This window comes from Lactuca saligna, chromosome 9 (genome assembly GCF_052625555.1).
Source record: "Lactuca saligna cultivar CGN05327 chromosome 9, ASM5262555v1, whole genome shotgun sequence".
NCBI lineage: Eukaryota > Viridiplantae > Streptophyta > Magnoliopsida > Asterales > Asteraceae > Lactuca > Lactuca saligna.
In genome coordinates, this window is record NC_136425.1 from 196,944,949 (window position 1) to 196,965,860 (window position 20,912).

General features: G+C 37.5%; 1 protein-coding gene across 1 annotated transcript; it reads right to left on the reverse strand.

The window, feature by feature from the left end:
• Positions 1-5,572: 5,572 nt before the first annotated feature.
• On the reverse strand, positions 5,573-9,729 carry LOC145015335 (oligomeric golgi complex subunit). Its single transcript, XM_078973801.1, has 11 exons — positions 9,372-9,729; positions 9,233-9,285; positions 8,790-8,937; positions 8,596-8,703; positions 8,058-8,125; positions 7,861-7,984; positions 7,336-7,482; positions 6,946-7,254; positions 6,574-6,858; positions 6,348-6,491; positions 5,573-6,269 (listed from the first exon to the last, which is right to left on the reverse strand). The coding sequence occupies exons 1-11, from the start codon at positions 9,591-9,593 to the stop codon at positions 5,766-5,768; spliced, it is 2,112 nt and encodes a 703-aa protein (XP_078829927.1). The 5' UTR covers positions 9,594-9,729; the 3' UTR covers positions 5,573-5,765.
• Positions 9,730-20,912: the final 11,183 nt, after the last annotated feature.

Consider the following 20,912-nt stretch of genomic DNA (forward strand, 5'->3'; position numbering starts at 1 on the left):
CCCAAATCTAACTTCGTATGAGGAAGTTATGATTTTATGAAGTTTCGACTTAGCAGTATACAGCCCGAATACTCGATTTGAGATCGAGCGGTTTTTATCCGAAACAATCTAAATGAGAATCGAAGATCTTGTTGTTAGTAGCGAAACGATGAAAAGTTAGGGGAGAACGGACGTCAGACGAAGAAGTTATGAATTTATAACGAAGTTTTTCTGTCCCGGCCTTCTAAAAACAAAAAATAATAAAAATAAAAGTCAAAATTAGCCGACGGAGTCTAAATGAAAGTTGTAGAGTATGGTCTGACCTTCGCGTGGATATAAAGAACGTCGAAAACAGAGCTCGTATGCAAAAGTTATACAATTTAGAAGTTTGACAAGTCAATTACGCCCCGCGTAATTTGAGTACGCCCCGCGTACTCAGTCGGATGCAACTTGTCTGACCAATACTCGAGTGCCACCAGTCGACGCACGCAGTAACGTCAAAGTACGCCCCGCGTAATCCCAGACCCAGCAGCCTATAAATAGAACTTGAATTCAGCCATTTTCTCTTGTTCAAACTCTTCCCTCTCTCTAAGTTTTGCCTCGATTTGCGTGCCGTTTATACCCCAAAGCCCCGGTAATATTCCCGAGCCCCGAAGTAAGATCCGAAGCCCCGAGGATCCCGAAGAGCGTTATTCCCGAGCCGAAACGCTGCCCGCGAGGAGCCCGGTTTTGTGAAGATCTTCCAGATCTACGGAGAAACACCTCTTCTGCACGCCGTAGTGCTGCCCGATCATCTTTTGATCAAGTGAGTGTGTAGTTATTTTCATTCCAATGCAATATTATGAAGTATTTCCTATAAAATACGTGTTATGTGTATATACTTGGTTGTTATACGTGTGAGTGTATATTCACTCTCTTCTATCTTATAGATCTGATGTATTCTCTATGAAATACGTGTTATGTGTGTATGCCTCATCTGTTATGTGGAATATGTATTGATTAAAACATGTTATACAGGTTTTTAAACTATGTATAAAAATGTATATTTTTATCTACTAATATGTTGGGTAGAACATGGGTAGATAATTGGTGTGTAATAAACAGATGAGAGGCCTCGGTGTTATTGGTGTTATTCTAGTCATTCAGCAGAGTATGGATGACGACCACGGACTATTCTAGACTGTCCTGTGGAACACTAGCAGGCTCATTACCTGTAGGTATTGTGAACGACGTGTTCACCGGTGTACTCTATTCCCCACATGGTTGCCTTTAGGACACTTATTGTTGAGGAAGCCCCTCTGCAGTGATGTCCGTCCCGATGAAAAATCCTGAAATAGGTTCCTTATAATAGACGTTATTTTTAGGAACGTAAGGTGAGGATAACGGGAATGGGTAATCGGGTTTATTGTTGATTGTTGAAATTAAATATAATTATTGTGGGTTGAAAACCTTATATGCTCACTAGGCTCCCAAGCCTGACCCACTCAGTTGATTTATTTTACAGGAAGTGGCGCAAGAGCTTAAGATGGGCGAACATCAAGTTGTTTTGTTTACAAGTCTGTATATGTATATATTTGTTGAACGACTTGTAATGTTATCGTTTATGCTTTATGACCTGTATCGGAACATGACATCCCGACTTTTGATTATGAAATGAAATCATATTTCTTTATGAAATGTTTTGATAAATATCTATTTTATCATGTTTTGTTTTTGGGAACAAATTCCGCATCTCTTTTAAAATTAAAAGGATTTACTCAGAAAATTATTTTAAAAAGCATAAATGAAATCGGACTTTTCTGGCCGAGATTTTGAGGATGTCACAAATAGCTCAAATATTTATTATAAATTTATAATAACAATACTAATTTTAAATATAAACTATATTTAAAATAGGGTAAGCATAACTTACATATACGGGGATTTTAGCTAGGAGTCGGGCTCTGAAGGGGGTAGAACTTCATCGCTGAATCTTTCTAAGAAATATTATTGCAGCGCTTCAGCGCTCACCTTACTATACTAAAACTACAGAAAGAGAAGTCGAATCACGAGGGACCGAAATGCTCGGGGGATAAGAAGAGAAAGACTCTTGAATCAAGAGAATGGTGCAAGAAATATGAGAGCCCAAGCCTCTTATTTATAGTAATTAAATTTACAAAAACTACCCTCCATAATTACTTAATGACCTTATAGTTATATAAACGACTAAACACCCCTTCATAATACTATTTTAAATAGATTTAATGATATTTGTACTAAACTAATGTCGAAATAACTCAACATTAGTCTTATAATGACCGCATTGTCGATACCTTTCTAATGATATATATATATATATATATATATATATATATATATATATATATATATGTATATATATATATGTATGTATATATATATATATATGTGTGTGTGTGTGTGTGTACGTATATATGATTTATACTTTATTTTAATACGTAAATATGCTATTATAATTTGTAACTCGTTCATACGAACTCCGTTTTTGACGTTCTTTATATCCACGCGTAGGTGGAGATGTACTCTACAACTTTCATTTAGACTCCGTCGACTAATTTTGACTTTTTTTTTAAAGTTATATTTTTAACAGGCCGGGACAGGATTAGTCCGTTAAAATCTTATAACTTCTTCATCCGATGTCTATTTCCATCTATCTTTTTATTGTTACTCTATTAATAATGAGATATTCGATTCTCGTTTAGGTTGTGTCGGCTAAAAATCGTTCGATCTAATACTTGAACTTCGGGTTGTACACCGCTAAGCCGAAACTTCGAAAAATCATAACTTCCTCATACGAAGTCAGATTTGAGCGTTCTTTTTATGGACGTTCTCAGGTTAACATATTCTACGACTTTCATTTAGATTACTAAGGCTAAAAGTCGCTCTATCATAAATTCACTATTTACGTCTTCGCTGTGTCGTGCCGGTTCCGTCGCTAAACTTCGACGGGTCATAAATTTTTTGTTATAACTCGGATTTCGGGGATCTTTATATGTACAAAACCCTTAAGACATATTCTACAACTTGGTTAAATTATTTATTCTAAATAATCTTTTGTCAAAAAGTCGTTTTCGACCTTTATTATCTTTAAATTTACTAGCCCGGATCTACAGGCGTTACAATACCCATTAACAATTGCATAGTTTCTCATCATGTTTTTAAGCTCATTAGGGTTTGAAAATCGCATACACAGTGGTTTCATCTGATTCCATGGTTGTCTATCATCATGCACATGGTATTGAGGTTTAACATATTCAACATCTTCATCTACATTTATTGTATGTAGACAAAGTTTGTTTAAGAACCTGTCACCCATGGTTTTGTTGGCTGGGAATGGATATTCAACATCACCTTCTTCATGGTCAACAGAATAAGTGTCCGACAAGACTAAGTCTTCATCCTCTTCACAATTGTAGTCTTCATCTTCATTTTCCTCTTTCGCAATCCATTCGAATATTAGTTTATTCTGGTGTTCTACATACACATTCCTTCTCCTCTCATTTGCATAAGCCAAATCCAAAAATTCTTTGTAATCACCCTCATTCACCAGTGTATGAATTCCCTGACTTAAAGACTCTTGTGGAAGGTAGAAGTAGATGTCTTTGCTTCTCATTCTGGTGAGCTTGTGAAGGAATTCAATGAACTATTCATACTCAAATGCACTGAAGTCAACATCTTGCACTGATGTTCTGTCGGGATCAAAGTATACTACTGGTTTGGGTGCAAATGTTCAATTATAGTGGAAATCCACTACAATGAAGTTTCGATCAATGGGACATTGTGATGAAACCATTATAGAGACCGATTGAAGATTGAAGGAGGTTCATGAGACTTCGTGCCCTAATCAAATTTAAGGATCAAATGAGACTTCGGTCTTAACTTTAATAAGGAGGGGAGACAAAATCAGGGCCTACATGCCACCTCATTGGCCACGTAGGATAAAAAAGGACACCTAAGATCAATTCAACCGTTGAAACCGGCTAAAATCGATCATAAGGGCAAAATCTACACAAATCAACAAGTTAAAGGGCTCTTAGATCACGAAAAAAAAAAAGTTTAGTGATCAAAAGTAATAGTATGTTACCCTCTCAAGTCATTATCCCTATAATTTGGTGATAGTAATTGATATGGGCCAAGGGCCATGGTGGTAATGAATTGTACTAGATTCGGATTCAAACAGTCGATTAAACATAAGACCATTAAACATATTGACAATCTCAACCTACCTAACTTATGTAACTAAATACGACTTATTTAGTTAAAGGGTTTGAAATTTTCTTGTTAAGTCAACAGGTTGACCTATTTATTGCTTTCTCGGTCCATTATTTTATTAAATTGACCGATTAAAAAATAAAATTAATATAAAATATATAAAAAAAGTTACATCTAGTTAAATTTGTTATAAACTTCAATAATTCTTAAAAGTTTGAAAATTAGAACTACAAGTACAAATAAGAAAAACATTAATGATTCATTTCACAAATAAGAAAAATTAAAGAAATAAAATGGTTCAAACATGGTTTATCGAATTTAAATTCAAATACTTTAATCAAAATAAATTGAAATACTAACATAAAAAAAAGGTCAAAAGGTAAAATAATTATCAAATTGTTGAAAAATAAAATAAAAAATAAAAAGAATAATGCATATATATATATATATATATATATATATATATATATATATATATATATATATATATATATATATATATATATATATATATAAACTTTTAGATTTTCATAATTGATCCCTGAGGTGTACATAATTTTTAGAATTTGTCCAAAGGCATTTTGGTTGTTTATAAAAAAAACTAAGTACTCAAAAGTTAAAATTAACACTAGAAGGACCATTCATGTAATTTCTGAAACCATAGGGACCAATGAATTGACATTTTTCACAAAAGTCCACAGAATGCAATATTTTGCAAACAAAAGGATCGGTTATGAAATTTTATCTTTATTTATTTTTGTTTCTAACATCTGATAGTTTTATCATGTGGTATGTTATTTTGGATGATTCTGTAGTTTAATTGAAAAAATAATTGAATCCAAAAAAATAAAATAGTAAGTTATTTGAAGGAAAGAGTAGGTACGAGGTTTTTCTTATGTTCATCAAAACACCAAACCATAGTTTTATTGAGAGCATATAGTAAATCACTTACGGTTTTGTTGAAAAAAAAATGAATTTTTTTATAATGCGAGATGAAACCGAAACCGTATGCATCTTAGATGGGCTACAAATTGTTGGCTATTGTTTACTAATTACAAAATTGTAGTTATTAAGTGAAAAGTAATTAACAAATATGGCTAGTTTTGTCAAAAAAAAAAAAAAAAAAAAAAAAAAATTCTATTATAGTTTTCTGATTTTGTACTTTTTAAATATAAAATAATAATAATAAAATTTAATATCTATAATAAAATAAAACAATTATTATATCTAAATGGGCTGACGCGTTAAAATCAAGTTCGAAATTTCAATCTTAGTCCAACTTATTTATTAAATGGATTAAATAGTTTGAACCTTAAATCCTTCACCTTCTAATTCCTCATTCTGTTGGGATGTGTTGCAAAAATATGACAAGATATATGCAATTAAATCAAATTTAACTTTCTGTACTACATTGCATAGACAAGGCATGTCCAGACGAGCTATTTAGATATTGTTATCCCATTTGACAATACTTTTAACAAATATGATACTTAAAGCAAAAGAAATACTTTTCCAAAAAAAAAAATAATAATAATAATAATATCTATGTGAAATTTTCAAATTCCCAAAATGGTCCGGATCTGATCGGGCGGGTGCCTAGCCAAGGACTTAGGATCCAGATACCCATTCTTAGGATCCATTATTGCCTTATAAATAACCTCATAACCTTCCGCCAGCGATCTCGCCACCTGGACGGAAGCTTCCGACCGCAGATGTGGGAGCTGCATCTCTTCAAATTCGGGCAGGGAGGTGTCGCTGCCCAAAATCAAGCCAAAAAAGGCTTTGAGACACTCAGATAGAGCTGCCGGAGATGTTTCTTCCATGTCAGATAACGCTGATGCTGAGTCAGATGTGTGAAGGAAGAGTGGCATTTTGTTTGAGAGACCACATTTTGTTAAAATAGCCTTCACTTCCTTTTCCACAAGGCTGGACATGTGGCTATCGATCATTGCTCCGAGTTTTTTCACGTATCCAGACGCTGCAACTTGGTGTTTTAGTAATGGTTGTTGGATTGCACATAAGCAGTTGATGATGAAAATCTTTGATGCTGTTTCATTGCTCTACATTGCAATTTCTTCATTTAGGTCTATACACAAAAAAGAAGAGAAACACACACATCTGTACCTATACGTACGTACCTTAGATGGAGCTACTTGGGTGGGTGTCAAAATAGCATCGACAGATGATCTTCGCGATTGGGCCACGTCAGACCTGGTTCTGTTTCTTCTAGATGAGTCGATGGATCCTTTTGACTTGTGAGCTTCCATTGCTTGCTCACAAATCTAAATGAATGAAGTGAGGCATCGGAAACCCAAGTAAACCAATCATTTAATTGGGATGAGAGAGAGAGAGAGAGTGTGTTACCTGAATTATGGGATCAAGCAAAGCGGATATAACGGGATCAAAGAGTGGCTTAATCCCAGAAGCAGGAACCATCATGCTGTCATGAATTGTGATTAATTCAAGCAGCAAAGAGACTCCTTCTCTTACTGCTGGTGGTGGGGAAAGATCAACAGCAACCAGAGGCGGATATCTCAGAAGCTTCTCCCCTCTAACTTTCAAAATCTCAAAGAATGTCTTCTGAGCAGCTTCCTTTAGACCCCACAGTGTATTACAAAGTGCTGTTTCTCTCCCTAACAGATCTGACACCTATAATTGTCAAAATCCGTTACACACACACACACACAATTGTGAAAAAAACAAAAAAGAATAAAAAGATTTAAGAGTTGAAATTACAGTGTGGCTGTAGAACTCAAGGGTATTGCTAAGCTTATATGAGATTATAAGATTAGGTTGAGATTGCAACACTTGTTCAACTCTGACTTTAAAAGGTCTACAAACACCTTCAAAGATTCTATCCAAAACAAAGGTCAAATCTGTTTCTGACTTTTCCTTTTCCTTTTCCTTTTCCTGATTATTATTATTATTATTATTAATCTCTGAGCTTGAGGTGTTTGTGGAGAATTTACGGGCAGTTGGTCCGGTATCCACTACTGCATCTGGATCAAGCAACACGAATACAAGTTCTCTTTCGGATGCAAGGGCCTGCAAAAAATAAAGTAGTAAATGACCATTTTACCCTGGAGCGTTGGTTTATACTGAAAAGTGAACTAATATCATACATACCTGATGCAGCCAACCGAGCATGTCACCTACGTAACGAAGTGGATCATGGGCATGAACTTCAATGGGCCTGGGCATGCCACCAGGCCCACCACGTGTAAGAGCACTGATAAATCTCCTAAATAGTGCATTGTGCCTCATATTTGCTACCTACAATTACAATCACTCATTTCTTCTTATTTTAAACCTGTTACCTCATTTGCTATAATTGAGTAGATTTTCAGATATAAAATACATTACTATTACTATTACTTGCATTTAGCCCATTGTATTTTGAACATGTCTTACCTAAATCTCTTTATAATAAAAATAGATATATGTAGTTGTATTCAAAATACCATGGGCCTAACATGCCAGAATTAGTATCCAAATTTTATTATAGAATTGTACTTCCATTTTGTCTTATTAGGGCATTGTAGGTTAAAATCTACTCATAATTTATAGCAGGTAACAGGTTACCAGTTACATATTCAAAATACATGTGATTTTTTTTTTAGATTTAGAGAAAAAGATTTAAAGGGAAATTACCTCTTCAGCACAATACTTGAAAAGTACAGGTCTTTCTTTGAGAGAACGAACTGCCATTTTCAGAAGCTCACTTACTTCAGGATTATCAGTGTCCCCCAATCTCCTGCACTCTGTCTGAACCCATCTGAATGAATAATAAAAGTCAAACAGTCAGTCAACAAAAAGAAGATAACCAAAAAAGTTTGGGAATGTTTCACCTGCACAGGCGTTCATAGGCACCTTCTTGATAGACAGCCATCATATCCATCAGCTCCAAACCTGCTCGCTGTCAACAGTAAAAAATCAGAATTGAAAATAACCAACCAAAATAAGAAGCTTTGAAATAGCTCAAAAAGCATCAAGAATTTGTATGAGTCCAAATATTTCATAATCTAAATCTCACTTATGTAGCTTAACAGGTCTTATCAATGATTCAACATAAAGGATAACAACAGTAATAGCATTTCTCAGACTCTGTATCTGTTTATCATATATCTTATCAGTTTCAGGCATAATTTGCATTGAACAACTAAGGGCCTTAATCTTTGTTCCAGTTTTATTGGCATATCTGCAGAAAATAAATAATCATAGCACAGAAACTTTGGTTCTCATATATAAGAACTAAACTATTTGATCAAATCACCCACTCTATATACACTTCATATTTGATACAGAATACAAAATTCATCCAAAAAAATCTTTTCAAGTAGCAAAGAAGGCCTCCCTGTCTATGGGGGAGCTATGCAGAAGAGTTACCTGATGATGGGTCCTGAGAAGGACTTTGCAATTTCCATGGATGGTTTGTACATGGCTCAATGCCTTGAAAAAGTTCTCATTCAATTCTTCCTCCCTCAGTGCATTTATCTACAGAAGTAATTACAATCACATTCTACTCAGTTTGCAATTCAATGACAGTTGAATCAGAATATATCAGCATGAAAAACTATCACCTCTTCACTGGAAAGTTGATAATCTCGAAGGAAGCATGATGCAATCTCTTGCCTCTGAGTAGTGATTTCAAGTTCCTGTTTGAGTCTTTCTGTGGTAGTGATAATATCTCCAGTAGTAGCATTACAGTTATTCAAGGATCTAGCAATTCTGCAAGGTTTAAAACACGATTTATTATTGCCTTGAGATAAATTTCGTTTATTTCAAAGACTACTAAATTGTGAAAGATGTTGCATTCAGCACTATAGGGGTACTTGTTAATTTCTTAACAGATCTTCTTTCCAATTTTATCTAGATTTCACGAGAATTAAAACTACAAGGTGGTGTGTTTGATAGCTCAAGTTAGATTTTTTTTTGAACGACCGGTGGCTCAATTTAGGATAGGAGATGGTATCGAATGATTTAGAATTGTTTGAAGAGCAGAAAGATGAATATAATATCTCACTTGTCACAGCATTCAGCTAGGGAATTAACCTCTTCCTCCACCCGATCCAAAGCCTAAAACCGTAAAATAAAAGAATTAACACATGACATTTATCGATTGATTCCATGATTGACAGAGAAACAGAAAGTAATGCGCAAACCTGCTGGGCGGCATCGGAAGCAAGGAGGAAGTCATGGTTAATGGTGAGAGAACGTTTCTCGATAGTTGATCGGAGGTTACGGCGAGCCGGAGCGGTATTATCGTTATAGAAAGTGGAGAGTGTATTAAGTGATGCCAGCAGATCTGGATTGTCGGTGCGAGTTTCCAATACCTTCTTCAGCTTTCTTGACAGCCCCGGCGCCAGTGCCGTCGTCGTCCCCATTTCTCTCCGACTGCTCTTCCTTGAGTTACGATTTGTTCTGATCTGTTTTGCAATTTTATTCTCTCGACATTTTTCAGTCAATTTCTTGATTTCTTCTACATAGCAACTGCAATGAACAACGGTTCGGATTTTTTCCGACGGTCTCCACAAATTCATGTCGAGTGTGGGCTCTTTCGGCCCATCATCTAACTTGAAGAAAATTATTGGACTAATTTACAAATTTGTTTTTTTTAGATTTTATGTCCAAAAAAATGTTTTGTATTTTAGTTTTCATTCAACTGTTTTAGGGTTTTGATCTTAGAGTGTCTAAATTTGCATCTCCAATCTCTTTTGTAATTCAATAAAAGGAAAATGAATTAAAAAATTTCTTTTGTAAATGTTTAGTTGTTATTGTTTTTATTTTATATTTTGTTTTTACAAAATGCAAAAGTTAATTTGTTTATTTATTTTTTGTTGCAAAACGAACAAGTTAAGTGTTGTATTATTTGCAAAATGTGGATATTTCCGTCCTTATGAATTGTTGTTGTAGGTTGCGGCCAAAAGATGGATATTTTCGGTGACTTTGCATCTCTAACACGCCTTCGATAATCTTCTCCTATGATATATAAATTTTTAGCAAAGATTGATCAATATATATGGATTTCCCGACAACTTTGAAACACTCAATCACACCCCGAAATGAGGAGTTGAAGATTGATCCAAATAGAATTGTGAAGATGTTTTAGGGTAGAAAAAATACACGTCTTGGGATTTGTTCTATTAAGAAGGTGTTGGAGGATTCCATTAAGGACGAAAACCTTTTTCTAGAAAAGACTATGAAAGACCTTCATTGGATGTTCTTGAGATGGGTAACTGGAGAGTACTCATCGAACTTCTTGGGTAGAGAGAATATGTTGATTGGAGCTCATTTTGAAGTCATGTAATTTGTTTTATCTCCACGTTTAAGATTCAAAGTAGATGAAAGGAATTGAACATAAGGGACATCAGGGAAGGAAGGGGTGGTCAGATGGGCTAGCTCTGGTGGTGGTATGAGAGAAGTTGTTGATGATTCAGTGGTAAAGGAGGAGAAGACATATGAGATATAAACATGGTGGATGAAGGACCTTTGGGATAGTTTGCAGAGAGGAAACAATTTTGGTGATTAGGCTATAGATTGAAGTATAAATTTTGAGAAGGATATCGGAGTAGATGGTGGAGCTAAGAGTGATGGGTGTATTGTGTTGTTCTGATTAGGTAATCCGACAGCTTGGACATCGTCTGAAATCATATATAGTTAAATAAGATGTATGGAGGCTCGCCAGAGATGCCAAAATAGCCAAAAAAAAAAAAAAATCCATCTTTTGGCCGAAAACCAACAATAACATGTCGTAAGGGTGTAATGTGGACAATACCAACAAGTTAACCGGTGTATTTTACAAATAATAATAATAATAATTAAATAAATGAAACTTTTCACAATTGTCTTGTTCCTTTCATTCTCTCTATTTTTCTCCCTGACACCTTACATATACGTAAGATATTGGGATAAAATTGGAAGATAATTTTTATTTTTATTGAATTAACAAATGATATGCTAATTTAGATGATCCATAGATCAAAAACATGTTTGTTTGACCTTCCATGTTGATCATGGGATAGGTTAACGTGGGCATTTTTTTTCAATTATTTTTAGATGTGGTTTGGTTTTTGCTCACCCCATTGTAAAGGTTGTATAAATACATGTCCATACAATATCTACTGAATATACAATTCATACCTCTTTAATACTATTCAATAAATCATCCTGTAACATCCCAAAATTACATATAAAATTTTGTCTTTAAATTCATTCAAAACATACGATAGTCATAATAAAACAGTCAAAAGTGTATCATAGCAACATGTTATCAGAGTACAAATTCCCAAAATCTTAAAATACGGAAACCATAGGGTGTTGCAGTGTGATCAGGTCGGGCCTTTCCCCTTCGAACTAGAAGTACCTGCAACTTAAACTGAAAATTGTAAACACAAAGCTTAGTGAGTTCCCCCAAAATACCTCATACCATACAAACATAAAACCAAACATATATGGCTGCTTGCAATCCCCTTTAGTCTATTTCAACTGGATCAGTCAAGCATATATGGGTGCTTGCAATCCAATTTAGCCTATTTCAACCGGATACTATCAAGCATATATGGGTGCTTGCAATCCCCTTTCGGTTTTACAATCCCCTTCGGTTTATTTTAACCATATACTGTCAAGAATATATAGGTGCTTACAATCCCCTTCGTTCTATTTCAACTGGATACCAGGTCTATTTCACCCCCTACCATTACCATATAATATCATAACAAAGAATCACATAGTCATCAAGCAAACACATGCATAACTGGCATTTGTCACGAAGTCAACCATCAACACTACAACATAAACTAGTAGGCCGACATTGGTGCCTTCGGCCCACAGATATAGTGAGCGAAACTCACCTCAGACTGAAGGTATCAGATCGCACTCAGCAGATGACTCACGATATCCTCTCCCCTAAAGTAGAAGTAATAAACCCTAATTAGAAATTAGGCCAATATTCTAACCCGAGGGTCCAAACCTTAATTCTTGTCTTAAAAACAGAAAGGGTTGCTTAACCCTTGCCTCATTAGGCCTGCCCCACTCAGGCTCAAATCCAACTAGTGCAAAAACACATGCCAAGCCTAACAACAAGGTATGGTCCACAAGCCCCCATAGTAGCCTAAAATCGAAAAATGTCTTGCTACAATAGGTGGGTCTAAAGCCTAATCATAAACAATTCAAAATCCCAACAAGACTCAAGCCCAAAAATCTCCTAAGTTCACAGACTACGTACGTGCGGTGTACATGGATCCTACGCCTAGCGTACGCTGATGATCCGGAATGGGGGCACTGCCCAGTACGCGCAACGTACTCTAGAGTATTCTCGACGTACTGTTTATTCAACCTACAATTGCTCTTATATCTTAATCCATTAAGCTATAACATCCAAAACTTATTTTCAAGCTCATAACAATGTCTTAAGACATAAAGTACTCTTACATGCCTTATTGGGACTAAACCATTAATTAAACCCTCTAACTCTCTTAGGTGGTTACCAAATCATGTAGGGGTGTTGATCGGGTAAAATTTTCGGGTTTCGAGTAATTCGGGTCGGGTAATTCGGGGTTTTCATATAAAAAAATTTACCCGTTACCCTACCCAAATTAAATTCGGGTAATTCGGGTAATGGGTCGGGTAAGGATAATTCGGGTATTACCCGATTTTTAATTTTTTTTTATTTTTTAATGGAACCTAAAAATAAATGTAATGAAATAAGTATCTCGTGCTAAACTTTGAACATTGAGATTTTTTATTTAATAATATTTTAGATATCAAGTATTCTTTCCAAACTTTCGATCTTGGGTTGAATTCTTTATTTTTTTCCTATTTTTCTTGTGGAACTTGATCATTGGTTGGGTTGTCAACTTCAATCGTCTCATCTTCTACTTCAATATAGTCATCCATTGGTGATGAATACCAACGAAGAGCGGACGAGGTACGAGGGTTTTTTGATGTGGGGAAAATAGAACGAGCCTCAACGAGGGAAATTAGGATTTGGGAATTGGATAAACTCATAAAGGGACATTATTTCTTATATATATTTCGGGTAATCGGGTATACCCGAAACCCAAACAACTTACCCCTTACCCGACCCAAAAAAAATCCAGGTTACCCACTTACCCGAAAAAATTAACCCGATACCCGATTTACCTAATACTCGAAAAAATCGGGTGGGTAATTCGGGTAACGGGTATTTTTGATGAGGCTAAACTCATGTAGGGTTGAGTCTTAACCTTCAAGATATGATGTATGACTTCCTACACTCCCAAGAGTCCAAAAGGACAGCTTAAACGTCTGGAGTAGCCCATACTCCAAAACACCAAGTTATGGGACCAAAGATATTAAAATTTTCTCTAAACCTAGATCCAAACTTAGAATGAGAAAGTTTCAAACTTTATACCTTCAATAGGATAGAAATGATGCACAAAATCTGGATCTACAAGCTCCTTCTTCTCCTAAAGCTTCCTTCTTCTTCAAACCCATAAAAGAACACCCAAACACTTTATGTAAGCTCAAAATGCACTCAATATGGCTAGGGTTTCGAGATTAGCACTAAAAGGTAATGTAAGTTGAAAGGGTGATGCACTTGAAGGACTAAAGCACCTTAAATAGGGTGTAAACCCTAAAAATTATGGTTTGTTCTTACTTGAGTGCGCCCAACATATGCCAGGATCACCCCGATAATGTGATGCAATGAGTACGATGTGCGTACCTAATGTACACCCAACGTACTCACTATCCCTTCACCACTTTTAGATTGAATTAAATTGAATAATAAATTAATTTCATACCCGGCGACTCAAGTGCTACAATTCTCCCCCACTTGAATCAAACATCGTCCTTGAAGTTGTGCTGCCAAAAATATCTCTAGGTAATGCTCTCTCAGCTCGTCCTCCAACTCCCACATCCATTCTGAACCCTTGTGGTGCTGCCACTACACCTTTACCAAATCAACAGCCTTGTTCCTCAAAGTTTTCATCTTCCTATCGAGGATCGCTACCCGTCTCTCAATGTAATTTAACAGTCGTCCAACTGAATATCCTATAATGGAAACACTATAGGATCATTAACCAAACACTTGCGCGGCTGAGATACGTGAAAAGTACTGAGAATCTGACTGAGTTCCTCTGGAAGATCCAACTAATACGCTACCCCGCCCACTTGGACTACAACCCTGAAAAGACTGATATACCTGGGACCCAGCTTGCCCCGCTTCCTGAATTGGATGACACCATTCTAAGGTGACACCTTCAGAAGAACTATATTCCCAAATTGAAACTCTAAGTCTGATCGGCACTTGTCGGCATAGCTCTTCTACCGACTCTGAGCTGTCTAAAGTCTACTCCGAACCTACTAAATCAACTCGGTAGTCTTTAGTACCACTTTGGTACTCCCCATTACTCGCTGATCGACCTCACCCCAACATATCAGGGTTCTGCATTTCCTCTCGTAGAGCATCTCAAAATGAGGTCGATCGATGTTTACGTGATAACTATTGTTATACGAAAATTCCGCTAACAGAAGATATGTATCCCAGCCCACGACATATCCTCCCATATCTGGATGGTCCGCTCGCTCTGACCATCCGTCTACAGGTGAAAGGTTGTGCTGAAACGCAGACAAGTACCCAGCTTCTTGTGGAACCTCTTCCAAAATCGGGAAGTAAACCGGACATTCCCTGTCTGAAACTACCAAAACTGGCACCCCATATCATGCCACAACCTCCCTAATATAAATGTCAGCCAACTTCTCCACCAAGATACTCTCCTGAATCAGAATAAAGTGCGAGTTCTTGGTCAAACGATCCACAATAACCTAAATCGAATCCACTTTGTGTGTTATCCTAGGCAACTTCATACTGAAATCCATGGTAATCTTTTCCCATTTCCAAATAGGAATGTCTAACGACTGCATCTTGCCATGATGCCACTGATGTTCAGCCTTGGCTTTCCTGCAAGTCAAGCATCTCTCCACACACCAAGCTACTTCCCACTTAATACAGGGCCACTAATAATTAGGATGGAGATCTCTATACATCTTCGTCGCCCATAGATGAATGAAGAATCTTGATGTGTATGCCTCCTCCATCGGAACCTGATGTACACCTCCCCAATAAGGAACTCACACTCTTTGATGGAGAGTCAATAAACCCCATTTATCATAATCGAAGGAATCCACGTGACCCACTATGCGCTCACTCTTTCGATGCTATTCCCTCATAGCCTCAACCTAAGCCTCTCAAACTTGCTCAAAGAGTGGAGTAATCATTGTCATCCTCATACATATATATCCCTGATCGGAGCAGTGACTACCTTGCGGCTAAGAGCATTGGCCACCACATTCTCCTTCCCCGTATGGTAAAACATCTCACAATCATAATCCTTCACCACATCCAACCACGGACGCTGTCTCATATTCAGATTCGGTCGATCCATCAAGTACCTCAAGCTCTTGTGATCCGTGTAAGTAATACATTGGACCCCATAAAGGAAATGTCACCAAATCTTGAAGGCGAAAACCATAGCCCCCAACTCCAAATCATGCGTCGGATAATTCGCCTCATGAGGCTTCAGGTGCCTCGAAGTGTAATCAATAATGCAACCCCTCTGCATCAAAACTACACCTAAACTCGTGATCAACGCATCACAATAAAACATGAAATCCTCAACGCCCTCCAACAGGGTCAGAATCGGTGCCTTGCAAAATCTATATCTCAGGTTCTCAAATGTTGCCTGCTGCTTAGGCCCCCAGTGAAAAGTTGTAGTCTTCTTCGTCAGTCGAGTCATAGGAACCGCTATCTTGGAGAAATTATGAATGAATCTATGGTAATAACCCGCCAACCAGACCTCTGAACCTTCCACCTCATCACGGCCTCGACCTCGGCCAGATCGACCAAAATACCATTCTGGTTGATAAGGTGCCCCAAAAACTGCACCTCACGCAACCAGAACTTACACTTAAAGAACTTCTCATACAGTCTCTCCCTCCTTAAGGTCTCCAATATCTCCCTTAAGTTCTCCTCATGTGGCTCTTGGGTCTTGGAATAGACCAGGATATCGTCGATGAATACAATCATAGACTGATCCAACATCGGTCGACACACGCGGTTCATGAGATCTATGAACACGGCTGGAGCATTAGTGAGCCCAAAGGGCATCACCATGAACTCGTAATGACCATAACGAGTCAAGAAGGCCAACTTCTGCACATCATCCTCTCGAGAGTGGATAACAGTTCTTCACCGTTCGCTTATTCAACTCCCAATAGTCAATACACATTCAATATTACCCATCCTTCTTCTTCACAAATAGGATTGATACTCCCCAAGGTGAACTAATCGGCCAAAAGAACCCCTTGTCTAAAAATTCCTGTAGCTATGTTGACAACTCCTGCATCTCTTGTGGAGCTAACCGATATGGTGTTGTGGCTATCAGAGCCGTACCAGGAACCAAGTAAATCCAGAAGTCCACCTGCCTCTCCGAAAGCACTCCAGGAAAATCCTCCAGAAACACATTCGGGTACTCCCGTACAATCGACACATCATCTACCATCGCCTTACCTTTATCTCGGGTATCCATAACATAGGCAATGAAACCGAAACAACCCTGATAAAGATAGCGTCTGGTCCTAGCGGTTGAGCATAGCACCGGCCCGCGTTGAGCGCCCTCTCCATAGACCACTAACTCTCCCCCACTTGGGGTCCGAACCTGCACCATCTAATGCTCACAATCAATCACCCCCCATTGGGGCTCATCCAATGCATCCCTACTATAACCTTCTTCCTGGGAAAAGGAATAGGAATCAAATAGATTGGATACTACACACTAAACATCTCTAGAACACAATCTCGATGAACCCTTGATACCTGGATAGATCGATCATTCATAATCTCAACCTCTAATGGATGATCCAGCTCTCCCGGAGCTCCAACAAACCTATTGCTAATTGCAAGAGACACGAAAGATTGGGTCGCCCCGAATCAAAAAATATCAAAGCAGAGATACCATCACAAGGAACGATCCCGTTACCACATCCGGTGTAGGACGTGCCTCCTCAGCGATCAGCTGAAAAGCCTTGCTCTTCACAATAGGCGCACTTGTCTTTCCCTTGCGGCCATCAATAATCTGTAGGGTTGCTAGAGCAGGTGCTACCACTCGTCTGATGGGTTTTGAGCATTCTAACACTCCTATGGTGTACATGCAACCCTAGATGCTTTGGATCTATGTTTTCTCTATTATACATGCAAACTTTCATTTTTCCAAAGCATCATCCTGACTAGCATATTATGGAGTATATACAATACAAAAATCTAGTTAAATGACATACCTTTTGTTGTAGCTTGAAACCTTAGATCTTTAAGAGCCTAACACCCCAAATACGATGCCTCAAATGCTTCACACAACACCACCAACAATGGAAGGACTTGAGAAGGATTATCTTGCACCAAATTCAGCTATAGCTCTCTAAGAACACTTAGGTACTAATTTTGGTAGCCTAGGGACTTCTTATATAGTGTGGCAAGACTAGGGTTACACCATGAAAACTGTAATGTGCATGACCTTCCATATTCCTCATGCTCCATGGGTTTAAACCTCTATGGACCATCCATAGGTTATGACATTGGTTTAGCCCAACTTAAAGAATTATGGATCATTAGCTCACTTTATAAGAATCAATGATTTACCAAATCAATCCCCATATATTTAATTAGTCTCTTATGATCACAAAATTAATTCCAAACTAATTATTGATCAATACTAATTAAATAATATGATTTCATATTAATATATTAGAACTTATAATATATTAATATATCATTAGTAACCTCTTCTCAAATGTTCATCCTTCAGATTGTTCCGGTGCCATGCAACCCAAATGGACCATGCTACTCTCGGGTCAAGTACATACCAATTATAGTTATGGACTTAGACATCTTATCCAACATGGTCCTCCTGATGCTATACTCGGGTAATTAGCCTTCTTATGGCCTATCTGATTGCAATGGAAGCAAATCAGATCTGATTTTTGGGTGGTGGTGATAACAGTAGTGCAATCCTTGGTAAAGTACCCCATCTTGCTACACTTGTAGCAGCCCAAACCACCCTCTCTTCAAACCACATCTTGTGACCTGCCCTATTTGCCACAGAGGCTCCAGCACTACTGGCCCTTTGACCTAGAGTCGAAACCCTTAGGTTTATTTTCCGAAACCCCAAACGTCTGCCCATGATCCACCTTCCTCTTCCATATGTGCTCTAAATCAAACTCTCGTCCCCGCGCCCTATGTAACACCCATGTTTCGAGGCTAAGTTATGATGCAATGATGTAATAGTCTAGGTCAACAAATGTAAACTATCTTAAAGTAAATAAGATAAATTATTTGAATATTATGTGAATTACGTGCTTTTATGTGATTATATACTTCTTTATAAAGATAAAATAAAAATAAGCATCAAAAACAAAACTTTAGATAAGCCTGATATCTAATAATAAAGTTCTAGTGGTCATGACAAGGGTTCTGAGGATATAAAAAACTTCGAAATTCGAGTTATAATGAAGAAGTTATGACCTGTCGAAGTTTCGCGATAGAACCGGCACGACGTTGTGTGACGTAAAACTAAGTTTACGATAAAATTCTTTTTAGCCTTAGCAATCTAAACACAATTCATAGTGTTCATTAAACCAAGAACATGCATAAAAAGAACACCCAAATCTGACTTCGTATGAGGAAGTTATGATTTTTCCAAGTTTCGGATTAACAGTACACAACCCAGAGTTTGAATAGTAGATCGAACGGTTTTCGGCCGACACAACCTAAACAAGAATTGAAGGTCTCGTTAATAGTAGTTCAACGGTGTTCGGCCAAGATTAGCCAGATTCATAACACATTTTATGTCTCTCAGCTGTGGAAGTGCTTGGCCGATGGTTTCATAGTAGTTTACTTTGATGACATTTAGGTTGATGATTGCCTAACTATGAGAGAGATCAGTTGTTGTTTTAGACAAAAAGATGAAGAACTTACACAACAAGGATTGGTGAAGGTGCAATGGCAGCACCAGAAGGGTTCTGAGTGGACTTAGAAACCGGATAAGGAGATGGGGGAGCATTACCCTAAGCTATTTGTAGTGGTGGACTTCGAGGACGAAGTCTGATTCAAATGGGGGAGAATTGTAATGTCTGCTTTCAAGTATTAATTCCACTTTGTAAAAGTTAAGGTTTCAGTCGGCCAAGACATGGTGTAGGGATCACCATGACATGAAAATATGAATGAAATGCATGTTTCATTTATTGACTCCACGTCGTGACAGAATACTAACGGAAGATTGTGTAAATCCTAATTATGGTCCTATTTAAAGGAGGTGATGGCAAGGGTTTCCTCCACTCTTAACCTCCATCATCTCTAAATCACTTTTGTTAAACCTTAGCCTCCCTCATTAAGTTCTTGGCTCGTTGTGGTGTTTTTGGTGCCTCAAAGAAGAAGAAGTTGTCTTAGTGAATTTATCCAAAACACAAATCTCCTCTTCACCATCTTGAATATATTCTAGATTAATGTAAGTCCTTAAGTTCAAACCTTTATGTGATATACTTTTAGATCTACGCTTTTTGTAACATCCCAATATTTCAAGACCAAAAATTTTGTTTTTTAATTATGTTACTTATAAAACCGTTTACTGAAAACATCATCGATGTCATATGAAACTATAAAACCATAATCACATGTCTCAAAACCATATCACCAATAGTAATAATATCAGAGTACAATCCCATGGATCTCAAAATGCGGAAATAGGATGTGTGCGATGCACTGCTACCATGCCAGCTCCTTCCCCTTCGACGAAGAGGTACCTGAAACCAAAACTATAAACCGTAAGCACAAAGCTTAGTGAGTCCCCCCATCATACCACATACCATACAACAAACATATTATCGGGTAATTTTGGGGTGCTCGACCTACGCTGCCAGGAAATTCTGGGGTGCCCGACCTACCCTGCCAGGAAATTCAGGGGTGCTTGACCTACTTTGCCAGGCAATTCTGGGGTGCCCGGCCTACCCTTCGGTCCTTACGACCATACTCGGGGACTATTCCCCCTATTACCTCCTATCATATAACATCATAATACTAACATATAAGCATTTCAGGTAGTAGCAACCCTAAATGGTTATCACAAAAACAATCATCTACCAACTCACTCTACTAGTGGGCCGACCTTGGTGTCTTAAACCCACTTCTACTGGAAGGTAAATCACCTCAATATCGTGAAGTGTCTGAACTGTCCTTGCTGTCGGGATCAACTCCTCTCAATTCCTACATGTAACACCAATGTTTTAAAACCCGGGTTGACCCGACTGGTTCAACCGGTTGGACCGTGACCCGTGTTAGAAGGCGGGTCAATTGAGACCGGTTTTTTTTGTAAAAATACAAACTGGATCGAACCGGTCGGGTTTCCTCTAAACCGCAGTTCAACTGCTTATGTCGAACCGGTTAAAATCGGATTGACCCATTTTAATAGGGTTGGAAACAAGTAGTGAACGCCAAAACAACGAGCCGTTTGCAGTTTCTTCAATGTTTTTCAATGTATTTAAATATTTAAACTTTGTAGACATTAAATTATTGGTTTTATATGTTTATGCATTATGCATGAAAGTAAAAATATATAAAAATAGAAAAAGACCATAAACCGGGTTAACCCGATAGTTCAACCGGTTGACCCGTG